Below are 21680 nucleotides of genomic sequence, written 5' to 3'. Positions count from 1 at the left end.
TGACTTAAAACCTCAGTTTGAGACTTCAACTTTTAAATTATTGTTATTACCACATTTTAAAAATAGGAATATTTAGAATAGAATATTTTCCATCAAATTGGCACATGAGAGACTTTAAGACTGTGCAGCCCTGGATTCACTGGGGTGTGGCCCAGAGGCATTAGCAGAGACTATGAGGGACATCGCAAAGTCCTGGGCTGGAGTAGGAGAGTGTGAGCGAAGGAGGACGGGCCGATCAATTTTTGATAATAAGAGACTGTGACAGTGGAGCAATATCGCCAAAGAATTGGTCTAGAATTTATCTGAAGAACTTTATTATTAGTAAGGTAGCAATAGAAATGAGTTTACCAGGCTATGAGCTTTGTGGATTGCTTTATTGTTTCATCCTCTCTCTCTCTCTCTCTCTGTTTTTCTTTTTTTTTCCATTGAGCTAAGGGTATTTCCTCTTGTAATTTGTGCACCTATAAATTTGTGCAAATATATAGTTCTCCTACAAATTTGTACAGCCGATGGGACAAATCAGCCTCCACTGGAGTATCAGCCTCAAGTGTAGATCACCAGAAAGCCACTTCTCTCCTGTTGTGCAGTGTAGAGAAACTCTTCAGGCTGTCTTATGCTTCTGCCTGGCTAGTTTATCCCCATGTAATGTTTGGTAGATTAGTTGTAATACTTCAAATAGAATGGTGAAAACCAACATGTCAGAATGCATAAACTGGTAGCTGAAGTACTGAAAGGTGCTTATTGCATCACAGGGTCTTTTCTCAGATTGAGAGACAAGGGGACCATAGCAAGGGTGGGAATCTAGGAGGTCATGGCTCTGCAACTGCTCAGTTGATTGGGTCCATAGCTTACACATCCATAAATAAAGGGAAATGAATTACAGTTCAACCATCTCAAGCATTCTAAGAGAGTCAATGAAGCAAGAACAGAGTAAAACCAAAACCAAACAAAAACTACTGCCTGTTTTAAATGTGCATAGTGTGAATTGTGTGTTCATGCTTTTATTATTTTAGGCATATTATTAAGCTGATTTTTTTAAAAAAGGCTCTTTCAAAAAATTATTAGAAGAATTGTGAACTTCACAGAATTACATACCAGTAAGAAATATTCACTTTGAGTTCAAGGTAGATGATTACTCAGAATATTTTGGAAATTTTTATGGCCTTAAGGAAAGGATAGACTGTGTGGAGGGGTGCTGCTAGGAAGGTGTGTGCCTTGGGGATGTTGGTGTTGGGAATGGATTCTGATAGAGAATTAATTAGTCATTGACATGCAAATTGCTTTTCCAGAATTGCAAATATTTGTCTTCATTAGTTAAAGGAAAATTGGATGAGCACTCCACCTTTCTTGCCATATAGCAGATGCAGCTAAATGAATCCAGGCTTTCACAGCATGTTGGGAGCATCTGAGAAATGATGGTGGAACTGATAGTTGACCTGGAAATTATTTCCAGTGTTATCATTTTCACTATAATGATGTTATGGTAACAATTATACTTTATGCAGAGTCTTTGCCTTCTCATTTGTAGATGCCTTAATCATTTAGATGATACGCAAGCATCATTTCTTCTTGATAGTTTTTTAGTGATTTAGGCAATATTTTACATTTTATTATGATTACTTAACATGCATAAGTAGAGTTCCAGTTTGTTTTCATTACTAGAAATTTCTTCCACGGCTTTCACGTGAATAATTTGGTGGTGGTGGTGGAGGAATTAATAAACAGATAATAGATTAAATATCATTTCAAATAAACATTTGTTTCAGGGGAACAAATGAATTCTTTGAAATAAACTGCTGGCATTTGTACTGTGCATAATATTATATGGGTCTCTATAGAAGACATTTTGTGATTAAAAAATCATTAAATTTCGTTAAACTCTTCAGACATATTTCTTTAAAAATATTCTGCAGTTCACAGTTTTCACCGAGCTAGACAGGGCTTCCTCTTGCTTGGTCGAATTAAAGAAGTTTAGAATATATGAATGATTTTTAGATTATCTGCCATATGAACAACCCACACCCATGTTCTCTCCTGAATAATCAGGATTTGGCAGTGCTGTGTTTGCCTCCATTTATTATTGCCTTTTGTTTGACGCTTCTCTTTGACAATTTTGATACAAAATTGACACTTTGTCATGAGAAATAGGATATGTTTCTCTTAAATAGTTACATTTTTTAAGGATGATTATGTGGAAAGTAATAATGGTAGATGACTAGGCTCGTGCAAATGAAATGTATGGATGATTTGTGAATGTAATGTTTTTGGAAAATCATTATAAAGCCATCCATAATGACTTTGAAATATGCAAAACATGCCAGAAAATTTTGGTCGAATTTAATTTCTTAATTTCTTTACCTATGAAAAAAAGTCCATCCTAAGCGACTTTTCACAGAATTTTATGAAATTTTTAAGTTGTCTGAGTTTGATTCTGTCTCTGCAAGTGTCCCAATTGCTGCCCGTCAGTCAGTACCCACTCTGAAAACCAATGACAATGAGAAGAGAAATGTAGGCCTTTGATCCACACTTCTTTAAGAAACATGAAATATATTTGATGTATGATATTATGTTACTTTCAGATGTACTTACTGCATAGTGATTGGATATTTGCATACGTTATGAAATGATCACCACGATAAGTCTAGTAACCACTTTGATCCACACTTAAGGGATAAGACTTAAAATATTATTTTCCCCAGGGGTGCTTGAATTTAAATTTTGACTCTTTTAAGACTGAAAAGAATGACTCAAATCGTGGACTGTTGAGCAGCTGAGTGGGATGGTATGTAAGGGGAAGTGAAGTTCCAGGGCCATTCAGTTACACCCAACTACTCTACTTAGTGGCAGTTTCCCTAAGACTAACTTTAGGCAATGTTTTCAACACTTAACACCTTTCTGAACTTATAGACATAATCTTTAGACTTGTCACGACTAGTGCTGGAGGCTAAAAGGGGAAAAGCATTTTATTCTTCTTTAGTGGAAGAACAAATCAGATAGAAGGAAGATATAACAGCCAATAAGAGGTAATTTATAAACAGAACATTGAATTTAGTTTCTCTTTTATTTTTAATCTGTGACCTCATGTGACGATGGAAAGTGATCCATAAATGATAAGAACTTAATATGTGATGTGATCTAATACTTGGGATGCAATTATCAGCCATTAGTCATAGTCTTCCAATTTTTCCCTTTGAAAATCATAATTGGACTTTGCCTAGATAAAAGAAAGTATCATTAGCATTGACATCAGGATGTTAATTACCAAAACCAAAAAAAGAACCTGCTAAATCCTCATTTAAAGAAAGAAACACATGCTGTGAACAGTGAGAGACTGGATCTCTCACCACTTCAGTGGAAAAATCATGTTATCAGTATGTTCAGTATGTTCAAATGATTATTTGCTATTAAAGGATTTTGGGATTCTTTTCCACTTTAGGGTCAGTCCGACTTCATGGTGGCAAAAACGAGTTTGAAGGCACAGTGGAAGTATATGCAAATGGAGTTTGGGGCACAGTCTGTAGCAGCCACTGGGATGACTCTGATGCATCGGTTGTTTGTCACCAGCTGCAGCTGGGGTGAGTTCGCCCATCCTTGACCAAATCTGTCTGATGATATCTGAGAGGAATGCTGGGCACCCATCGTTACTGTGGAGAGGTTACATCTTCCTTCCTCATTCTCACTTTCCTCACTCTCATTTTTCTCAGAAGAGATGTAAAGAAAGGGCCCCAAATGGAAGGAGTGAGTTCTTTTACATACAAATGCGCTTCACTTGTTACTAGCCCTACTGACTAGGAAATGGGCAAATGCTAAGTGGTCCAAAGTTCAAAGCAGCTTTTGGTCTTTGACTTTAACAAAATAATTGTTCAGTGCTAGGAAGCAAGGAATTTGGTCCTAAGAGTTTTACTTTCTCAGCAGCCTGTGCAGCCTGAGGTTGCTGTCATTTGCTTTTAACTTTCTACCTTGAGCCACCCACAAATTCCATTTGTGTGTATGTGAAGGAGGTGAGGTTCACTCGTGCTTTCATCCCATGCTGGGTAAGGGGTGATATCCTGGGACATAGGTTTCTGTGCCAAGGAGGTCTTGTAATAGATGGCAGCTTCCCTCAGCTCCAGCAGCATCCACTGTCCTCTGAGAAGCTGCCGGCCCTTCCACGACTGTAGGCGCACTTAAAATAGATTGGTGTATGCTGACGCCCACCAGGCCCTGCACCTTTATGCCTTGTTTGAAGGGGTTTCCCAGGGGCAGAAGGTTACATTTTGGAACAAACGTTTTTGGTTTTTGTTGTTATTCTTATTGTTCTGTTTTTGTGTCTTATTTATTTTTTCTAAGTATACATGCCCTATACTTTTCTTGGTCTTTATCACCAGAGATCTTTAGAAAGCATGGAAAAGATCTTGTTATGAAGGTTAAAAGAACTGAAAGAAAAGTTTTCAATTTGCAAATATTTTGGATTAATAATCAGTGAGTGGTAATATCTAATGTGATGACACAAATGAAAAGGTTAGTCAACTCCAGTCAAATCAGTAAGAATTAAATTAAATTAATTATTTATTTATTTTTGGCTGCGTTGGGTCTTCGTTGCTGCACGCGGGCTTTTCTCTAGTTGCAGCAAATGGGGGCTACTCTTAGTTGCGGTGCACAGGCTTCTCATTGTGGTGGCTTCTCTTGTTGTAGAGCACGGGCTCTAGGCATGCGGGATTCGGTAGTTGTGGCACACGGGCTCAGTAGTTGTGGCTCGTGGACTCTAGAGCGCAGGCTCAGTAGTTGTGGCGCACGGGCTTATTTGCTTTGCGGCATGTGGGATCTTCCCGGACCAGGGCTCGAACCCATGTCCCCTGCGTTGGCAGGTGGATTCTTAACCACTGCGCCATTAGGGAAGTCCCAGTAAGAATTTTAATTTTCCAGCTTCCTGTTATCCCACTAGGAAGGTGGAGAATGAGTATTTAGTAAAGGCAAACCTTGAGGGCTTAAGTTTTTTTCAGACTTGTGATGCTATTAGCGTAACAAATAGGGTTAAGGTACTTAATTAGTTAACTAATCTTAAAAAATTATTGTTGGAATAAATCAGGATAAAAGAAGGAAGAAGGGGAGAGACTACAAAGTGTTAATGGTGTTTAGGATGTTAATTACTGATTTTATCAATGAGTATTTTGTCTGGCAAACAGTCACTGGCGGTGGGCAAGTCACGAAGAATGTTGACTTGCTGCTTTTTCTTTTGAGGGCCTGGAGATGTAACAAATTTGTAGGCTGGTGTCAGTATCTTCCTTTATGTACATTTCTACCTGTGCTTTTATTACCCCTGAAAATCAGGGAAGAATAAAATTTTCTATGAGATTCTGACATAAAACAAAAAAAGTTACAAATGAACTTATTTACAATACAAAACAAATAGAGTTACAGATGTAGAAAACAATCTTATGGTTACCAGGGGGTAAAGGGGGGAGGGATAAATTGAGAGATTGGGATGGACATATACACACTACTATATATAAAATAGGTAACTAATAAGGATCTTGTATAGCACAGGGAACTCTACTCAATACTCTGTAATGACCTATATGGGAAAAGAATCTAAAAATGAGTGGATATATTTATATATATAACTGATTCACTCTGCTGTACAGCAGAAACTAACACAACATTGTAAATCAACTATACTCCATTAAAAATTAAAAAAAATAAAGAAAACAAGAACATTGCAATGGAGATGTGAATTACAGTGGTAGGTTACTAGTCTCTTGATTGATGAAAGAATGTAAACTATCTTTCTGCAAACATAAACTTCAGATAAGCTGACCTGATTCCTTCTATCATCTCCTAGTAGTCCATTAATAAAAAAGGATTGCACAATAAGAGCAGGGCGACCCAGCTTTATTGCTGTTAAGACACATTCATATTGTAGATAAACCCCAAATATTTACTGTTTGGTTAATGGAAGCTGTTGCATGAAGACAGTTCTAGAGATTATCATGTTATTCGGATAACCATTTAATCTTTTAAAAGTGTAATACCAGTTTTGTACATATCAGAGTTAAAAATATGTAGATTATATGAGTTATTATCTTATTAATTGGTTTCAAAGTCTTGCTAGCAAGTACTATATATAAAGTTTAAAAAATATGAATGGATTGCCTCTCTTGATATTATCTTGCTTAGACATGGTAATAATAATCATTTTGAAAATGAGAGCCTGAAATACTGGAGTAGGAAAGACTCTTCAAGCATCCAGACTTCTTTTACATATCAGAAGGCGGAGCTTAGAGAGGCTTTAGAGTGATTTGCAACTGAGTTCAGACTAGAATCCAAGTCCCACTGGGCCACATGACACACTTCTTCCACAAAGCCACCCAGACTCCCTCTTTATTTATATCTGTAGTGTTTGCCCATTTTCTTCTAAAATCAGCCATAGATAGTAAAGGCACATGCCTACCATTAGTTATTCAAGATTAACTTAAAAGATTACCATAGGTAATCAATCCAGGTTCTGATCTGATGTTTTGATTTGCTTGAAATTTACATAATGCATTATGTTTTTCTTTTTCTTCCATATCTGTCTTTATTGATTTCTTCCATTTTTAAAAGTCCTAGTGCTTTGATAAAAATTAGCCTACATTTGATAAACCTAACCTTATCATTGTACTTACAGAGGTAAAGGAGTAGCAAGACAAACCCCATTTTCTGGACTGGGCCTTATTCCCATTTATTGGAGCAATGTCCATTGCCGAGGAGATGAAGAAAATATACTGCTTTGTGAAAAAGACATCTGGCAGGGTGGGACGTGTCCTCAGAAGAAGGCAGCTGCTGTCACGTGTAGCTTTTCCCATGGTAAAACAAAATATTTATTCTCTTGCTTTACTGTTATTGTGGTTTCAGCCTGATTCCAGATGATAAAAGTGTCTCAGTTAAATCATTTCCTAAAAGAGTTTAAATACAGACCTAAGTGGAACCATCATAGTCTATCTCCAGTCTAATTAGATAGTCTTCAAATAGGATTTCATCTAACAATTGGATTTCCATTTGACCTCACTTTTTACGTATTTTCTGTTTTATCTAATTTGCTTAGAGAAATATTATATACTGTATATGAAAACACTTATTTTAGTAACGGAAAAATGTGATGGAATCAAGTTAAAAATCATCTTGAAACCAAACATAAAATACAGCAATTACAACAAAATATTCTCACTTTATAGAATGGAATAGAATCATGGTACCAGTGTTCTCTTTTGAGCTGTAGATGGCACATTTCATAAAACAAACTGAGCTTCCTTGGATAAGGGCTCCTTCTAAGCACCATATACTAGGCATGAGGTGATTAGAGTATGGTTTCAGTATACAAGTATGCGTATGTTCATGAGAAAGGAAGCAGAGGAGGGAATAGCTGGCTTTCACAATGGCGGATGGGTTTTCCGGGGTCCATGGTTGTTTTAATGTGTGACCACAACCTGAGGCTACCACACTGTCACAGTATCCCTTTTACATTTTCCTTGGAGACAGCAGCCTGACCAGATGTCCCAGGTCTTAGAATGCCAGCAGCCAGCGCAGGGCAGTGGTTTCTGTTTGAGTGCAAGTATCAGGGGAGGAATTGAAAAGTTTCCACTGCAAAACATACAGAGACCCAATTTAGGGTCATTCCTGTGAATTGGCTGGAAGAACCAGTGGAAATGGTACAGGATATGGTACAGGCGTGTGCTCAGAGAGCTACAATCCTTTTGTGGGTAGGCAAGGTGCATGTTACATCTTTTTTTGCATGTTTCATCTTGATGTCTTATAAGTTTTTCCTTTTCTTCCTTTGCCTTTCCACCTTTGACTTTTGGCAAATACGTGTTTACACATTGCTACATCAGGGATGCTGTGAATTGGGCTAAACAGTGCACTGCGTTTTGTAGATATTGCTTGCATTCTATGTTCAACCCAATTGATAAAATATGTTCAACATTTTTCAAGTAGTGAAGTAAGTAAAATCTTGAAAACAATCTCTTTTTTCCAGGATCTCTATCTACTCTAAAAAAAACCTAATTCTACTCTCTGTGATCTGTCCACTTGTTTATTCTCTGGTTGCAAAGATAAATTTAAGGTCGGTTGTAAGCATATATGAAACATAGAAGGTTGAGGTAAATTAGAAGTGAGAGTGAAAAAAGATGCTTTTATGGTAAATTAAATGAGAATGTGAAAGCAAATAGCTCAGCAAACATGGAGTCCATCTTAAGGCATAGTGGTAGACTTTTAATACATTCTTTTAGTTTGGAATTTACATTTGGCGTCTTGGCATCTAGTACTCTTCCAAGGCTTACAAAGTAGAAGATCGTGTGTGAGTACTGGACGTAGGAAATAGCAATCTAAATGAAACGTCTGGGAGTTTTATTTATCCATAAGTTAAATATGAGTCAATTACTTCACTGAAATCTTTTTCAAATGCTTTTTTTGTGTGTGTGTATTTGTTGGGAAGATGTGAGATGTTGACTAAATTTTGTCTTTGAGCTTCTCTGTATTTTCACAATTACTTATACAACCAGTGGAAAAACTATGTGTTTTAAAGTAAAACATGACCTTAAAAAAAATGTAAGGTAATATGCGACAATGTTTCTAGGTTGTAGGTGATTTTAAATTTCCTCTTAAAAAATTTTGTTTTTCTGTTTTCTCCAAGCTTACCATGCAGATGGGGGGAGGGGAGGTAGAGGAGAATATAATAATTTAAGAAATTTATACATTTTTTCCATCATTTTTTCTATATTTTCCAAGCTTCTTAAAGGAAAAATAAACATAATAACACGCAAATTTAAGTTTATTAGCATAAGTCAGTGATCAGTCATTATAAGAACCTAATATACAATATTGAGACCAGTTTTTTTTTTTTTTTTTTTTTTGCGGTACGCGAGCCTCTCACTGTTGTGGCCTCTCCCGTTGCGGAGCACAGGCTCCGGACGCGCAGGCTCAGCGGCCATGGCTCACGGGCCCAGCCGCTCCACGGCATGTGAGAACCTCCTGGACCAGGGCACGAACCCGTGTCCCCTGCATCGGCAGGTGGACTCTCAACCACTGCGCCACCAGGGAAGCCCAGTTATGTTTATTAAACCTGTCTTTCATCCTTTTACAAATTACAAGTGTTAGTTGACTTATGTAAGGAAACTATATTACAAGTATTAGTATATGAGTAGATGCAAATGTGCACTATTCTAAATCCCTCCTCAAGTGTGATATTTGCATATAAATATGAATGTCTAAATACCATTTATTGACGCCACTAACGCTGTGGAAGAATTAGGAGCATATTTCATGTGGATAAATGATGAACATTTGGCAAAAGAGTCAACTAAATTTCCTAATAGGGACCCAGCCTGTTCTGAAACTTTTACCATCTCACGTCCTTTATTCCAGAAAAATTAGACTGCCATACTGTTTCCCCAATACGTATGGCTTTGTGCTTTTGTTTTTGTTTATACTGTTCGTTTTGCCTAAACTGCACTTCCCCCGTGTCTGACTTCTGAAATCCCATCCATCATCTTGGCCCTTTTCAGCTACCAACTTCTTCAGAAGAGATTCTCTAATTACCCCCACTGGTGAGCAAGCAGCCCTTCCACCTGAACCCCTGCAGGGTCTTCTCGATGCTGTCTCGTCTGTACTCATGTTGTCCATGTCCTGAGGCAGTATACTTCTTGAGGGTAGTGTCTGTGCAGTGCCTTTCTGCCTAATACCCATTTAATAAACTGAATTGAATGAACAGATATTGCTAATTATTTTTACTTGTTTGGGATATCCTTTCTAGGCTTTTAGTTATCACTTGCCAATCCACTCAGTCAACAAATATTTATTACATGCCTCTGTATAGCTGGGTATCTGAGGTACACAGGCAAAAGGGAAGGGCATTCCCTGTGTCCTCAATTCTAGACCAGGGTAAAGAGGGAGAAATTCAGGGACTTCCCTGGTGGTCCAGTGGTTAAGGCTCCATGCTCCCAATGCAGGGACCCCGGGTTCGATCCCTAGTAGGGAACTAGATCCCGTATGCCACAACTAAAAGATCCCACATGCCAGAACAGAGACCTGGTGCAGCCAAATAAATAAATAAATATTAAAAAAAAAAAGAGGGAGAGAGAAATTCAGAAACTGATGAAGCTAGATAAGGGCACTGTAGACTACAATACGGAATTTGCAGGGGGAATCCTCTGGTGGTTCTTCACAGAGTATGTACTGATTCATACCTAAATGAATTTTCAATATTGTTTTTTGAAGGTGTGGGTTGTGATGTCCACCAACTTGTTATAATGTGTTAGATGTTAACTTTGTCTTGATTTCTATGTAAATGTAAAAATATTTCTATGCTGAAAACAAGTATCTAATAGACATAAGCGCCATTCTTAATAATTACATATTGGTAATGCTCAAGTTACTGTAAATAAAAAACCAATGCCACCACCACAACGGTGGCAGCAACCCCGTAAAAATCAAATGGGTTTCCAATAACTGCAGTTTTGAGTGTGTCTTTTCTGGTTTCTGAGGTCCTTGGGGGAAAGTGAATTTAGACTATTTCCTCTTGAGAGCTATTTGTATGAGCGTAATTCAAGTTGAGGTATTTTAATTGGTAGAGAGTACCATAAAATATATTAGACATGCGGGGGTATGTCCATATCACTTAATAAATATAACTTAATTATAGAGAATGGCAAAGAAATAAACTATACCTGATCTTCTCTCCCAGTGTGAATCCGTAGGTTTACTTTGTTGTTAATTTCACGTTGTGCAGGCCCTGCATTCCCCGTCCTACGCCTTGCTGGGGGCAGCAGTGCGCGTGAGGGCCGAGTGGAGCTCTACCATGCGGGTCAGTGGGGGACTGTCTGTGACGACCAGTGGGATGATGCAGATGCAGAAGTGGTCTGCAGGCAGCTGGGCCTGAGGTTGGTCTTTCTTGTTCTTGTTTTGTTTTGCTTGAATTTTTGAGTTTATTATTTCCATACCCAAAGGTAGGTGTGTTTATTTATATATATTTTTTTGCGGTACGCGGGCCTCTCACTGCTGTGGCCTCTCCCGGACGCGCAGGCTCCGGACGCGCAGGCTCAGCGGCCACGGCTCACGGGCCCAGCCGCTCCGTGGCATGTGGGATCTTCCCGGACCGGGGCACGAACCCGTGTCCCCTGCATCTGCAGGCGGACTCTCAACCACTGCGCCACCAGGGAAGCCCGGTAGCTATGTTTATATTGCAGATTTCTTTGAACAAATGGAAAAAGCCACCTTTTGATCTTTGTATTAGGCTGTAGGCTCCCTGAAGAGAACGGTTATGTACTCTTAGGTCTAACCTATTTGTATCTGAATTCAGCTGATTTTATATCCCTAAGAATCTAAGCCTTTTACCACTTTTCATCACGAGCCTTTACATTACTCCCAGGTAATGACTAGCATTGTCAGCTGCAGCGACTTAACCAGAGTCATATGATGAAACTAGTTGTTAGGCTTTAACTGAAGTTCAATTCCTTTCCTCCAGATACTGTCTAAACTTTTGACCTTTGCCTCCTTATTTGTGAGGTATGTGCTTAGAACAAAGGATGTTTATTAATGTAGGAAGGAAGTAATTCCTGTGCAGGATATGGCAATGAAGCATGTGCGATAAAAACAGCAATATGAAAACCAACATTAAATGTTGCTTTAGTTGTGATTATTTTGGAATAGTATGTTATAATTTTGGATCCTCTAACCCCTGTCTTTAGTGATGTTGAACATTGATATAGCAAGCCTAAAGTTTCTCTAAAATTATATTAGGGAATCTTTTGAAAGTTGATATTTTACTTTAAATTAGAAAAAAAAATTATTTAGCATGTCGTGGCAGGTAGGGGTGGGTGGATGTGGAGGCTTCTATATCTTCTCTATGTATCATTTTGTCCATTTAAGCATAATCTTTGACACTAGAGCATGAATTTTGTACCTTGAACCATCTACAGTAATTTTTTTGCAATTGTTTTTGCAGCTGACCCCCCTATTTTTCAAAACTGTATGTTAATATTGAAGTCTTTTAAAGCAAAATAAAGACGTTTCAACATTTTACCTCTAAATACTTCAGTATGCATCTCTTAAAAATAAGAACATTGTCCTACATAGCCAAATTATCATTATCATAACTAATGTAAATGGTAATCATTCTTAAATTGTCTAATACCCTGTCATGCTCAAATTCCCATAGTTATTCCCACCATGTCCTTGACAGACGATTTGTCCGCAGCAGAATTTAGTCCAGGACCTTGCAGTGCATCTGGATGTTATGTCCCTGAAATCTCTTTTAATCTAGAACAGCCTCTTGTTTTTCATGACACTGTCTTGTTGAAGAGACCAAAACCCAAGCCAGTTGTTTTGGAGACTATCCCACCTTCTGTATTTGTCTCGTTTCTTCCTCCTGGTATCATTTAGCCTACTCCTCTGGTTCTTGTAACTCCTGAAATGGGAGGCTAGGTCCAACAGCTTGATTAGATCAAATCAATCAAGTATTTTGGCTAGAAACCATCACAGGTGATATGTTCTCATCTTGCACCTCATCAGGAGTCACAGAACAGCTCTGGTTTTCTCCACTGATAAGGATAAGGTTAAGCACTGAATTAAGGTGGCATCAGCCTAATCCTTCACTATAGATTACATTTTCCCCCTGTAACTGATTCTGCAACCTAAATGCTCTTTCACAGTTTATGCATGGGAAAGGAATAAACATGCAAAGTCCTGTGTCCATAGGGCTTATAATTACTGGTGGTGTATGATCTGACTGGTATGATCATTTTCTTTGGATGGGTCAGGAATAGGGCCAACTAGCTCTTTTTGAGAAAAACTGTTATTAATCATTAAATTTTGAGACTAGATTTTCAAAACGTTCTGACTGGGTATCAATTTCAAGACCAATTTTTCTCAAAAATTTAGATGGTGTCAGAGTCAGCATAGCATAAGATTATGAGCATGTGCCCTGTACTCAGAATGACCTGAATTTGAGTTGTATTTCTGGAGATAAGAAAAATTGCAGGATATCTCTTAGCTGCAGTTTCCTCATCTATAACACATTTCCTGATGTAGAGTTTAGTGGTTTTAAAGCAGTTAGCACACATAGTAGGTATACAGTATACATTGACTATAATTGGGGACTTGTAGCTGAAAGATGTTATTAAACATTCAAAGAAAAATGTTATTAAACATTTCAAAGTAAGCTGGACATTTGGTAGGAGATCATCAAACACCATTCCTCTATCTAGAACTTCTATTTAGTTAGATGTATCTATGAATTTCATATTTTTAAAAGACTCTAATGTGGATATATGTGTATTTACTGTGTTACCAATTATGGTATCAGTGGTATGCTAATTGATTTTCATGTTAGTTACTAAGAAATCAATGTCTTTGCCAAAAATACAAGAATTTTAAGGGTATAGTAATGGCATATTTAACATTACAAGTTGTAGTATAGATTACTCTAAATTTAAGGTATAAGGCATTTATTATTATTTATATATTTCTGTGGGAAAAGGCAAGCTTTTATTGCTTAGAAAAATGTGTAGAAAATTTAAATGACACTAAATTTTAGTTACATTTATAGTTATTCTAAAAATGCATGTTTTAACATAGATTTCTTTCTTGAGAGCCAAATTTTCTTTTTTCACTCATATAAACTGTTGTTTAAACAAAGACCATGTTGCAAACAGGAGTCTACTACATGGAAAGAATGTACAGATAGAATCACAAGGAAGACTATATTAATGTTGAACACATGCGTGGGTTGAGTAAAGTGTTTACATCTTTCTCAGGCATTGGTTCACTGCTATCTTTTGTATGAGAAGATTTGTGTTCAGAAAAATGATTAAAAGGAAAAATATCTTCAAATATTCAAGGCAGCAAAGATCCTCCACAAGCCTATGTAATCACCAACAATCCAGCTTGGTGGAGATTTGTTTTTATTATAAGTACTCCAGGTTCTGAGCTGACATTGTTCGTTTGCTTTTCCTTCCCTTGATTTTATACTTCTCTCGTACGCTTGCAACAAAGCAATATTCTGCAACTGCTCTTCCCCTAGAATTTGTTTTGCTCACTTAAAAAGGCACAGTACTTTCAGATTAAGTAATTTTTTTTTTTTTTTTTTTTTTTTGCGGTACGCGGGCCTCTCACTGTTGTGGCCTCTCCCGTTGCGGAGCACAGGCTCCGGATGCGCAGGCTCAGCGGCCATGGCTCACGGGCCCAGCCGCTCCGCGGCATGTGGGATCTTCCCGGACCGGGACACGAACCCAGGGCCCCTGCATCGGCAGGCAGTCTCTCAACCACTGCGCCACCAGGGAAGCCCAGATGAAGTAATTTTTAACGTTACAAGGTTGATAGCAGACAGCATAATCATGGCTTATCTCCATTTATGATTTGTTCTTAAGCAAATTTCATCTCAGTCATACTTGCCTTGTCGAATTCCCAAAGGGAAACTACACCATGCCTCTCTGGAGTGCTAGTTACAATTTCTTTGTGAGATGCTGTCTTTGTTGACCCGCATCTTTTAATGGGGTCTGTAGATTTTGGTAGCTGGCAAGCTTCCTAAAACGCAAAAGGAATTACTGTACTTATGATACTGAAATTTGATTAGCCTAGAACTCAGAGAAAGATGAGCAGGAAAGGAGGCAGCCTGATGTTAGAAAATTGAACTTGAGAATGCATATGTACACAGCGAAGTTTCAGGTAGAGACATTTTAATTGGAGTTCCTTTTGTGCACTTAACATTGAAGCATTTCCTATGTCTTTTAGAACTCTTAAAAGCGTAGTGTAGAACTGTGACATCATATTTTATGTGTGGATATGCCATAATTTACATAAGAATTTAAAATTTTTGAACACTTTTTCTTCTTAGGTTTTTTTTTTGCTATAAAATTATCATATAGAACCATACTACTGAGTGGTCAGAATAAAAATTCTTCTGGTACAATTAAAAATGTTTCTTTGGGGCTTCCCTGGTGGCTCAGTGGTTGAGAGTCCACCTGCCGATGCAGGGGACATGGGTTCGTGCCCCGGTCCAGGAAGATCCCACATGCCGCGGAGCGGCTGGGCCCGTGAGCCATGGCCGCTGAGCCTGCATGTCCAGAGCCCGTGCTCCACAGCGGGAGAGGCCACAACAGTGAGAGGCCCGCGTACCGCAAAAAAAAAAAAAAAAAAAAAGTTTCTTTCTTTGTTCTCTTATTTTACTGTTTATTAATTTCTAAAATACTTTATAAACATTACTGGTATGTGGAATTATTGAGCAGGAAAGAGGCCTTATGTAACAAGATAAGAAAGTTAGGCCCTCTGAGATTACTCAAATCCCCTGAATCATACTGTGAGTGAGGGACAGAATCTTGAGATTTATGGCTTCCAGTGTAGGATTTCTTTTCTTTCATGTTACACTGTTTGCAAAATAGACAGGTGTTAATAAGAATACCTATGAATATAGGGCTGAAAGAAATAGGTAAGTCAAGAGAGAAAAGTTAATTGTAGGAAGAAACAATGCTGAACACATTGTAGACAGACTGTATTTGCGATGCCATAGCCGTCTCACTGAAAATGCCCCAGCAGACTGCAAGAAAGCCAAGTGTTTCAGGGTCTGCTCTGTAGCCAGACAAGCCTTACCATCTCATGGTGGTGTAATGCTGGGCTAATTATTAACTTCTGGACCTCAGTTTCCTCATTTGTAAATTAGGGATAATAACATCATGGGTTTGTAGGGAGGATTCAAAGAGTTAATACGTATAAAGCTGTTAGACCAGTGTCTGGCATGCTGTAATCATTCAGCGTACTTCAAATATCATAACTGGAGACGGAGGGGGTTGTTTTCCAGGGAGAAATATAGGCTATTTGATCATTAAAAATGAGCTTTTTTTCATCCATATGTTACAAGTGCCACAAACTGATATTTGCAGTCAGAGGACCAATCTTTTATAACCTAACAAGTAATTATCTTGCACGATAGAATTGCCTGACTCTATTCTGTGTCTATTCAAAGTAGTGGCTAAGCCTGGGGATTGAGTTAGTCAGATGGTACTATTTATTTGCTGCTTTTTTTCTATGGAAAACAAACAAACTTTATATGAGTACAGTCAGATTAGCTAAGTAGGTTTAGGAATGTTTTGGGTAATGATCAGACATAGAATCAATTCAGTGTTTATTGGGGATTGCTGCTATGTAGGTCAAACAGCTTTACAGAAAATAACGTAATAACTCCGTGTATTATATCAGAGAACCCCACAAATTTATTCTGCGGTCAGAGGGTAAGAGAGTAGGTAACACTGGGACTATTACTACAAATGAACTGCCGGGGCTGGTGTGGACATAATTTCCATAAAGGAAGGGCAGAGAATACACAGCTTTATCGAATTCACATAACACTTATTTGCCTTTAACAACCCAGGAGTTTTTTTTGTTTTTTTTTTTTTAATTTTATTTATTTATTTTTGGCTGTGTTGGGTCTTTGTTTCCGTGCGAGGGCTTTCTCTAGTTGTGGCGAGCAGGGGCCACTCTTCATCGCGGTGCGCGGGCCTCTCATTGTCGTGGCCTCTCTTGTTGTGGAGCACAGGCTCCAGATGCGCAGGCTCAGTAGTTGTGGCTCACGGGCCTAGTTGCCCCGCGGCATGTGGGATCTTCCCGGACCGGGGCACGAACGCGTGTCCCCTGCATTGGCAGGCAGGTTCTCAACCACTGCGCCACCAGGGAAGCCCCCAACCCATGAGTTTTATGTTGTTTCCCTAGTATTGCACGGTCTCTTGAAGGGCAGAGTCATCAATTTCTTTGGTATTCCCCTGAGAGCCAGCACAGTCCAGGGCACCAGGAAATACTAGTGCCTGGCTGAAGGAATGTGTGTATTTATAAATATTATAATCTTAATTTTAATAGACTCAAAAATTAGCTAGGAAACCTACTTTGTTTTACATCATAGTTTCCTAGTCAGTTTCTTTTTTGGTTCTTGAATTTATTATATTAGTTTTTCTGATTAGTTTATTTTAATTAAACATTTCTGTGATCATTAAAATAATGTTTGTAAATAATGGAAAATATGGAAATATATAAGGAAGAAAATAAAATACCCAAATGGTGTTTTAAGACTGCATTATAGGACTTCCCTGGTGGCACAGTGGTTAAGAATCCACCTGCCAATGCAGGGGACATGAGTTCGAGCCCTGGTCCGGGAAGAACCCACATGCTGCGGAGCAACTAAGCCCATGCACCACAACTACTGCGCCTGCACTCTAGAGCCCACAAGCCAGAACTACGGAGCCTGCGTGCCGCAACTACTGAAGCCTGCATGCCTAGAGCCCATGCTCCGCAACGAGAAGCCACCGCAGTGAGAAGCCCGCACACTGCAACGGAGTAGCCCCCTCTCACTGCAAGTAGAGAAAAGCCCACGTGCAGCAAGGAAGACCCAATGCAGCCAAATATTAAAAAAAAAAAAAGACTGCATTATAACATAGATGACTTTCCCCAGAGTCACTGTTTGGGGCTTCTGCTCTCCCATCCTGTGTCCTCCCTTAAGGAAGGGACACAGTTCAGAGGCAGTTAATCAGGCCTTTTGTTTTTTCCTAGGACCTCTATCACATAATCTTTAACATATTTGAAATACAATATATTTCAGTTACTCTGTCCAGCCCATCTCAAGTCACTCCCAACTAACAAATATTTTAGGCTTGGTTTGTTATTTTTTTCGTGAGAATAAAAAGGCTTTAGTTTGTAAACTTTTAGCCTAAATATTTAATGAAAATGATATTAAGGATATGTAAGAATGCATTCTTATTGTTTTAATTTGACCATTGTAAGGTTGAGCATCTTACCATATGGTCAGTGGCCATGGGTATTTCTTCTTCTGTAAATAGCCTGTTCCTCTCCTTTGCCCTGTTTTTTTATGTTGGTCATTTTGTCTTTCATTATGATAATAATAAGTTATTATTTATTTCTAGGAGTGTTTGTTTCTTTGATTGTGGTTACATTTTACAAATATATCCTCCAGCTTGTCTGCCTTTTGACTGATCATGGTGTATTTTGCTATACAGTAGTTCAAATTTATATGTGATTAAATTTAACTTTTTTAGTCTTTGTTTTCTGACTTCTGGGTTTTTTATTTTTTATCTTGCTCAGGAAATTCTCTTATTACCAAGGTTATAATAACTGTGTCCTTCTTATTTCATTATGTTACTTTTTAGCCATCTTCCTTCCTTCCTCCTTCCCTCCCTTCCCCTTTCTTTCCCTCCCCTTCCCTCCCTTCTCCTTTCCTTTCCTTCCCTCCTTCCCTTCCCTTTAGGTCTTTAAACCATCTGGAGTTTATTTTTTGTTTCTGTTATGAGTTTGGGATCAAATTTTATATTCTCTCATATTGGTCCCTGGTTTTCTTATAGCACCTAATCTTGGCTCAGTGAATTATACCCATTGAAATTTTCTTTAACAGATCTTTTTCTTTCCTAGCATTTATCCCAGGGCAAAGATCCAAGGAGGCTGTTAATCTGCCTTTCTCCAAAGCTTTCCTATCTGGCTTCCCCATGACCTGCATTAGTCATCCTGTCTCCTCCTCCTCTGTTCTCCAACTTTCAGTGTTCTCTAAATCAGTTTCCATATTTGCTTTCATTAATCTCTTTCCTCTAGAGCAAGGGTCAACAAACTTTTTCTGTAAAGGGCCAGATATTGAGTATTTTAGACTTTCCAACTACTCAACTGAGCTTTTGTGTAGTGCAAAAGCAGCCACAGACAGTAAGTTGGGAATCAGTGTGCCTTTGTTCCGATAAAACCTTATTTCTGGACAGTAAAATTTGAATTACATATATAAAAATTATATTCTTGTTTTGGTTGTAAATTCTTAAGATAGTTATAATGTTATAAGAAAAGGGCAACTTAAATAATGGGGAATAGATGCAGAATCATTGAAAAACAAACTGCAAGTATAAATGCTCTAGTCTAAAAATTAAAAGGCTAAACGCAGCTGAAGATGCAATTTCTGAAGTCATTAACCATTTTGACAGGCAATCGTGATCTTCATTTAAATCTGGGGTTCTAGAAGATGGTGTCACGTTGAATTGTGGGAGAAGTAAATTTAGTCAAATAAATTTGAGTGAAGAGATATTTGGCCATGAGTAACAGAGAACTGAAGATAACAGTGGCTTAAACAAGACAAGAGTTTACTTCTCTCTCAAGAGACCAGAGATAGCTCAAGGCTGGTATGGTGGTTCCACAGTCATCAGGGCCCCAGTCTCTTTCTTGCTTGCAGTTCTTTCATTCTCAGTGTGGCACCTTGTGGACCAAGATAGCTTCTCAAGCTCTAGCCATCACCTCTGCCTAACAGTCAGCAGGAAGGAGGAAGTGGGACAAGGATACTTCCTGGAAGTGATACATGACACTTTTACCTAAATGTTATTGGTCAAAACGTAGTCATATAAAATGAGTACAGAGCTTCAATTTGGGATGATTAAAAAGTTCTGGAGATGGATGCTAGTGATAGTTGCACAACAAGGTGAAGGTACTTAGTGCCACTGAACTGTACACTTAAAAATGGTTAAAATGGTAAATTTTATGTTATGCATATTTTAAAACAAACAAACAAACAAACAAACTTCACTCTAAGGAAGGGAGGGTGGGAAATGTGGTCTTTATTCTGGATAGCCATTGTCCTCCTCAAACTCTGAGGTTCCATTACTAATGAAGAAAAGGGGAGTAAATATTGGAGAATAACTAGCAGTCTTGGAAAGATTTGTGATAGCTGAAAATATAAAGATCAACAAACAAGCAAACAAAAAAGAAATAGAGCACATCATGTGTGACCTATGGAGTGAATTGATAAGGGAAATTATGAATTAATCATAATTTTACCTTTGCCAGGGGCAAAAGAAAAAAGTCAGACCAACCTTTGGTCTGACTTATGTTCTTATGTTTGTTCAGCGGCATTGCCAAAGCATGGAATCAGGCATATTTTGGGGAAGGATCTGGCCCAGTGATGTTGGATGAAGTACGCTGCACTGGGAATGAGCTTTCTATTGAGCAGTGTCCAAAGAGTTCCTGGGGAGAGCATAATTGTGGCCATAAAGAAGATGCTGGAGTGTCCTGTACCCCTCTAACAGGTAAGAGCTTCACCCCATTAATCTTAACCAACTCTTGCCCCCAGCACCATTTGGGCTTACCTTCCCTTCTCCTCAATTTAGCTGATATTACTAAATGAGCTTACAAACAAAGCCCCCAAATAAAACTTTAAAAAAAGGTAATACAAGTGATATATTAAAATGCTATCTCATTCATAGATATTTCTGAATTTTTCAGTTGCAAGTTATACAGTCCTATAAAGCTAGGTGGGAAAATATGATCTTGTTGCAATATATAGTACCCAGTAGTCAAAATCAGTGTCCATTGATAAATTTCATGTGTTAGGTATTATAATTCTATATTTAGTCCATTCATACATTAACCTATCTGGATTCTAGGAATATGTTGTAGCTGGTAAAACCATGTCGATGGGATTGTTGATTAAAGCACACTATTAAAGAACCAAGTTACCTTTGCTGTGTTCAATATTCAGACTATTCCAAATCACAGCATGCTTGTCAAGATATGTCTTGTGTTGCAAGAAGGACATTTCTGAGTGCAAGTGTATGTACTTATATGTTTGGGGGGAAGAAGAGGGAAATGGAGAGGCAAGAGAAGTTGGGTCATCACAAATCTGTTGTTTCTATAGTAAAAAGAGCTTGAAGAAAAAAATTGGGGGCTTTAATCTTTCTTTAAAAAAATCAAATGAAACACTTCTTAGGGACTGTGAAATGCTGAAGTTCTACTTTTTTATTTACATAGTTCTATACACACTGTTGTTTTTATTAGAATAACACATTTATACACAATAGAAATATAAAATTTACACCAGATTGTAAGCCAGAGCACTTCATTCTTTTGACCCTCCATTTTTTCCTCTTTCACATGAGGATAGTCTTGTAATGTTTCTGAGATGGTCAGATGAGATAATAGGTGTAACAGTGCCTTGTAGACGGTGAAGTTTTACATTTGTAAGTGATTCTGTTGCTAGGAGACCTTCATTTACTTTAAAAGATCCCAGAAAGTCATGAGAAGTATGACTTTTACCCAAGATTATTTATGTTTCATTTGGTGGGGGTGGTGTTTGGATTATTTTGGATGGAAATAGCTTTTTAATATACTTTTTTGGGAATAAATGTATTGTATTGTGTATCTGCTTAGAAGCTTTTTATGGAATTCTCTGGGAATTAATTATTCATTGAATTCACAAGGTTCAAATTCAGATTTGTATTATTGACAAAAGAACAAAGGGAAAACATGAACCCCAGTTTTGTAACTTACGAATGCCTAAGGAATAATAAATGCCTTGATATGATAGATCACTCTTAAACCAGAATAGCCTTTTCTGTCTCCATATTACAATATTTTTTCATTCACAGTTAAATTTTTGAACTATTTCCAAGTTACTATTTTTTTTAACTTTTAAATTTAAATGACTAATACTGCTCATACTTAAGGAGATTGAAGCCATAGGAAATTTCCCAAATATGATTTAATCTGGAAAAATCTGAATAACTACTTTGGAGTTATATCAGAATACGTTTTTCTACTTAGAAATAGGAGTACAAATAAAAAGGAAAGACTATTTTGTTAGGACAGATATGTGTTATGACTTTTACTCCAGAAACAATCCAGTGACCTCAGGTCATTGAGCACAGTTC

General features: G+C 37.9%; 1 protein-coding gene across 1 annotated transcript in view; it reads left to right on the top strand.

The window, feature by feature from the left end:
* The window catches only part of PRSS12 (serine protease 12), a 66720-nt gene that overhangs the window by 10469 nt on the left and 34571 nt on the right, over positions 1-21680 (top strand). The window contains exons 2-5 of the mRNA XM_060147415.1: positions 3437-3575; positions 6647-6825; positions 10742-10892; positions 19882-20060. Coding sequence (XP_060003398.1) covers positions 3437-3575; positions 6647-6825; positions 10742-10892; positions 19882-20060 — 648 coding nt within the window. The remainder of the gene's footprint in view (positions 1-3436; positions 3576-6646; positions 6826-10741; positions 10893-19881; positions 20061-21680) is intronic.

This window comes from Lagenorhynchus albirostris, chromosome 4 (assembly GCF_949774975.1).
Source record: "Lagenorhynchus albirostris chromosome 4, mLagAlb1.1, whole genome shotgun sequence".
NCBI lineage: Eukaryota > Metazoa > Chordata > Mammalia > Artiodactyla > Delphinidae > Lagenorhynchus > Lagenorhynchus albirostris.
The sequence above is the reverse complement of the archived record's forward strand: the minus strand, read 5'-3'. Positions and strand labels throughout refer to the sequence as shown.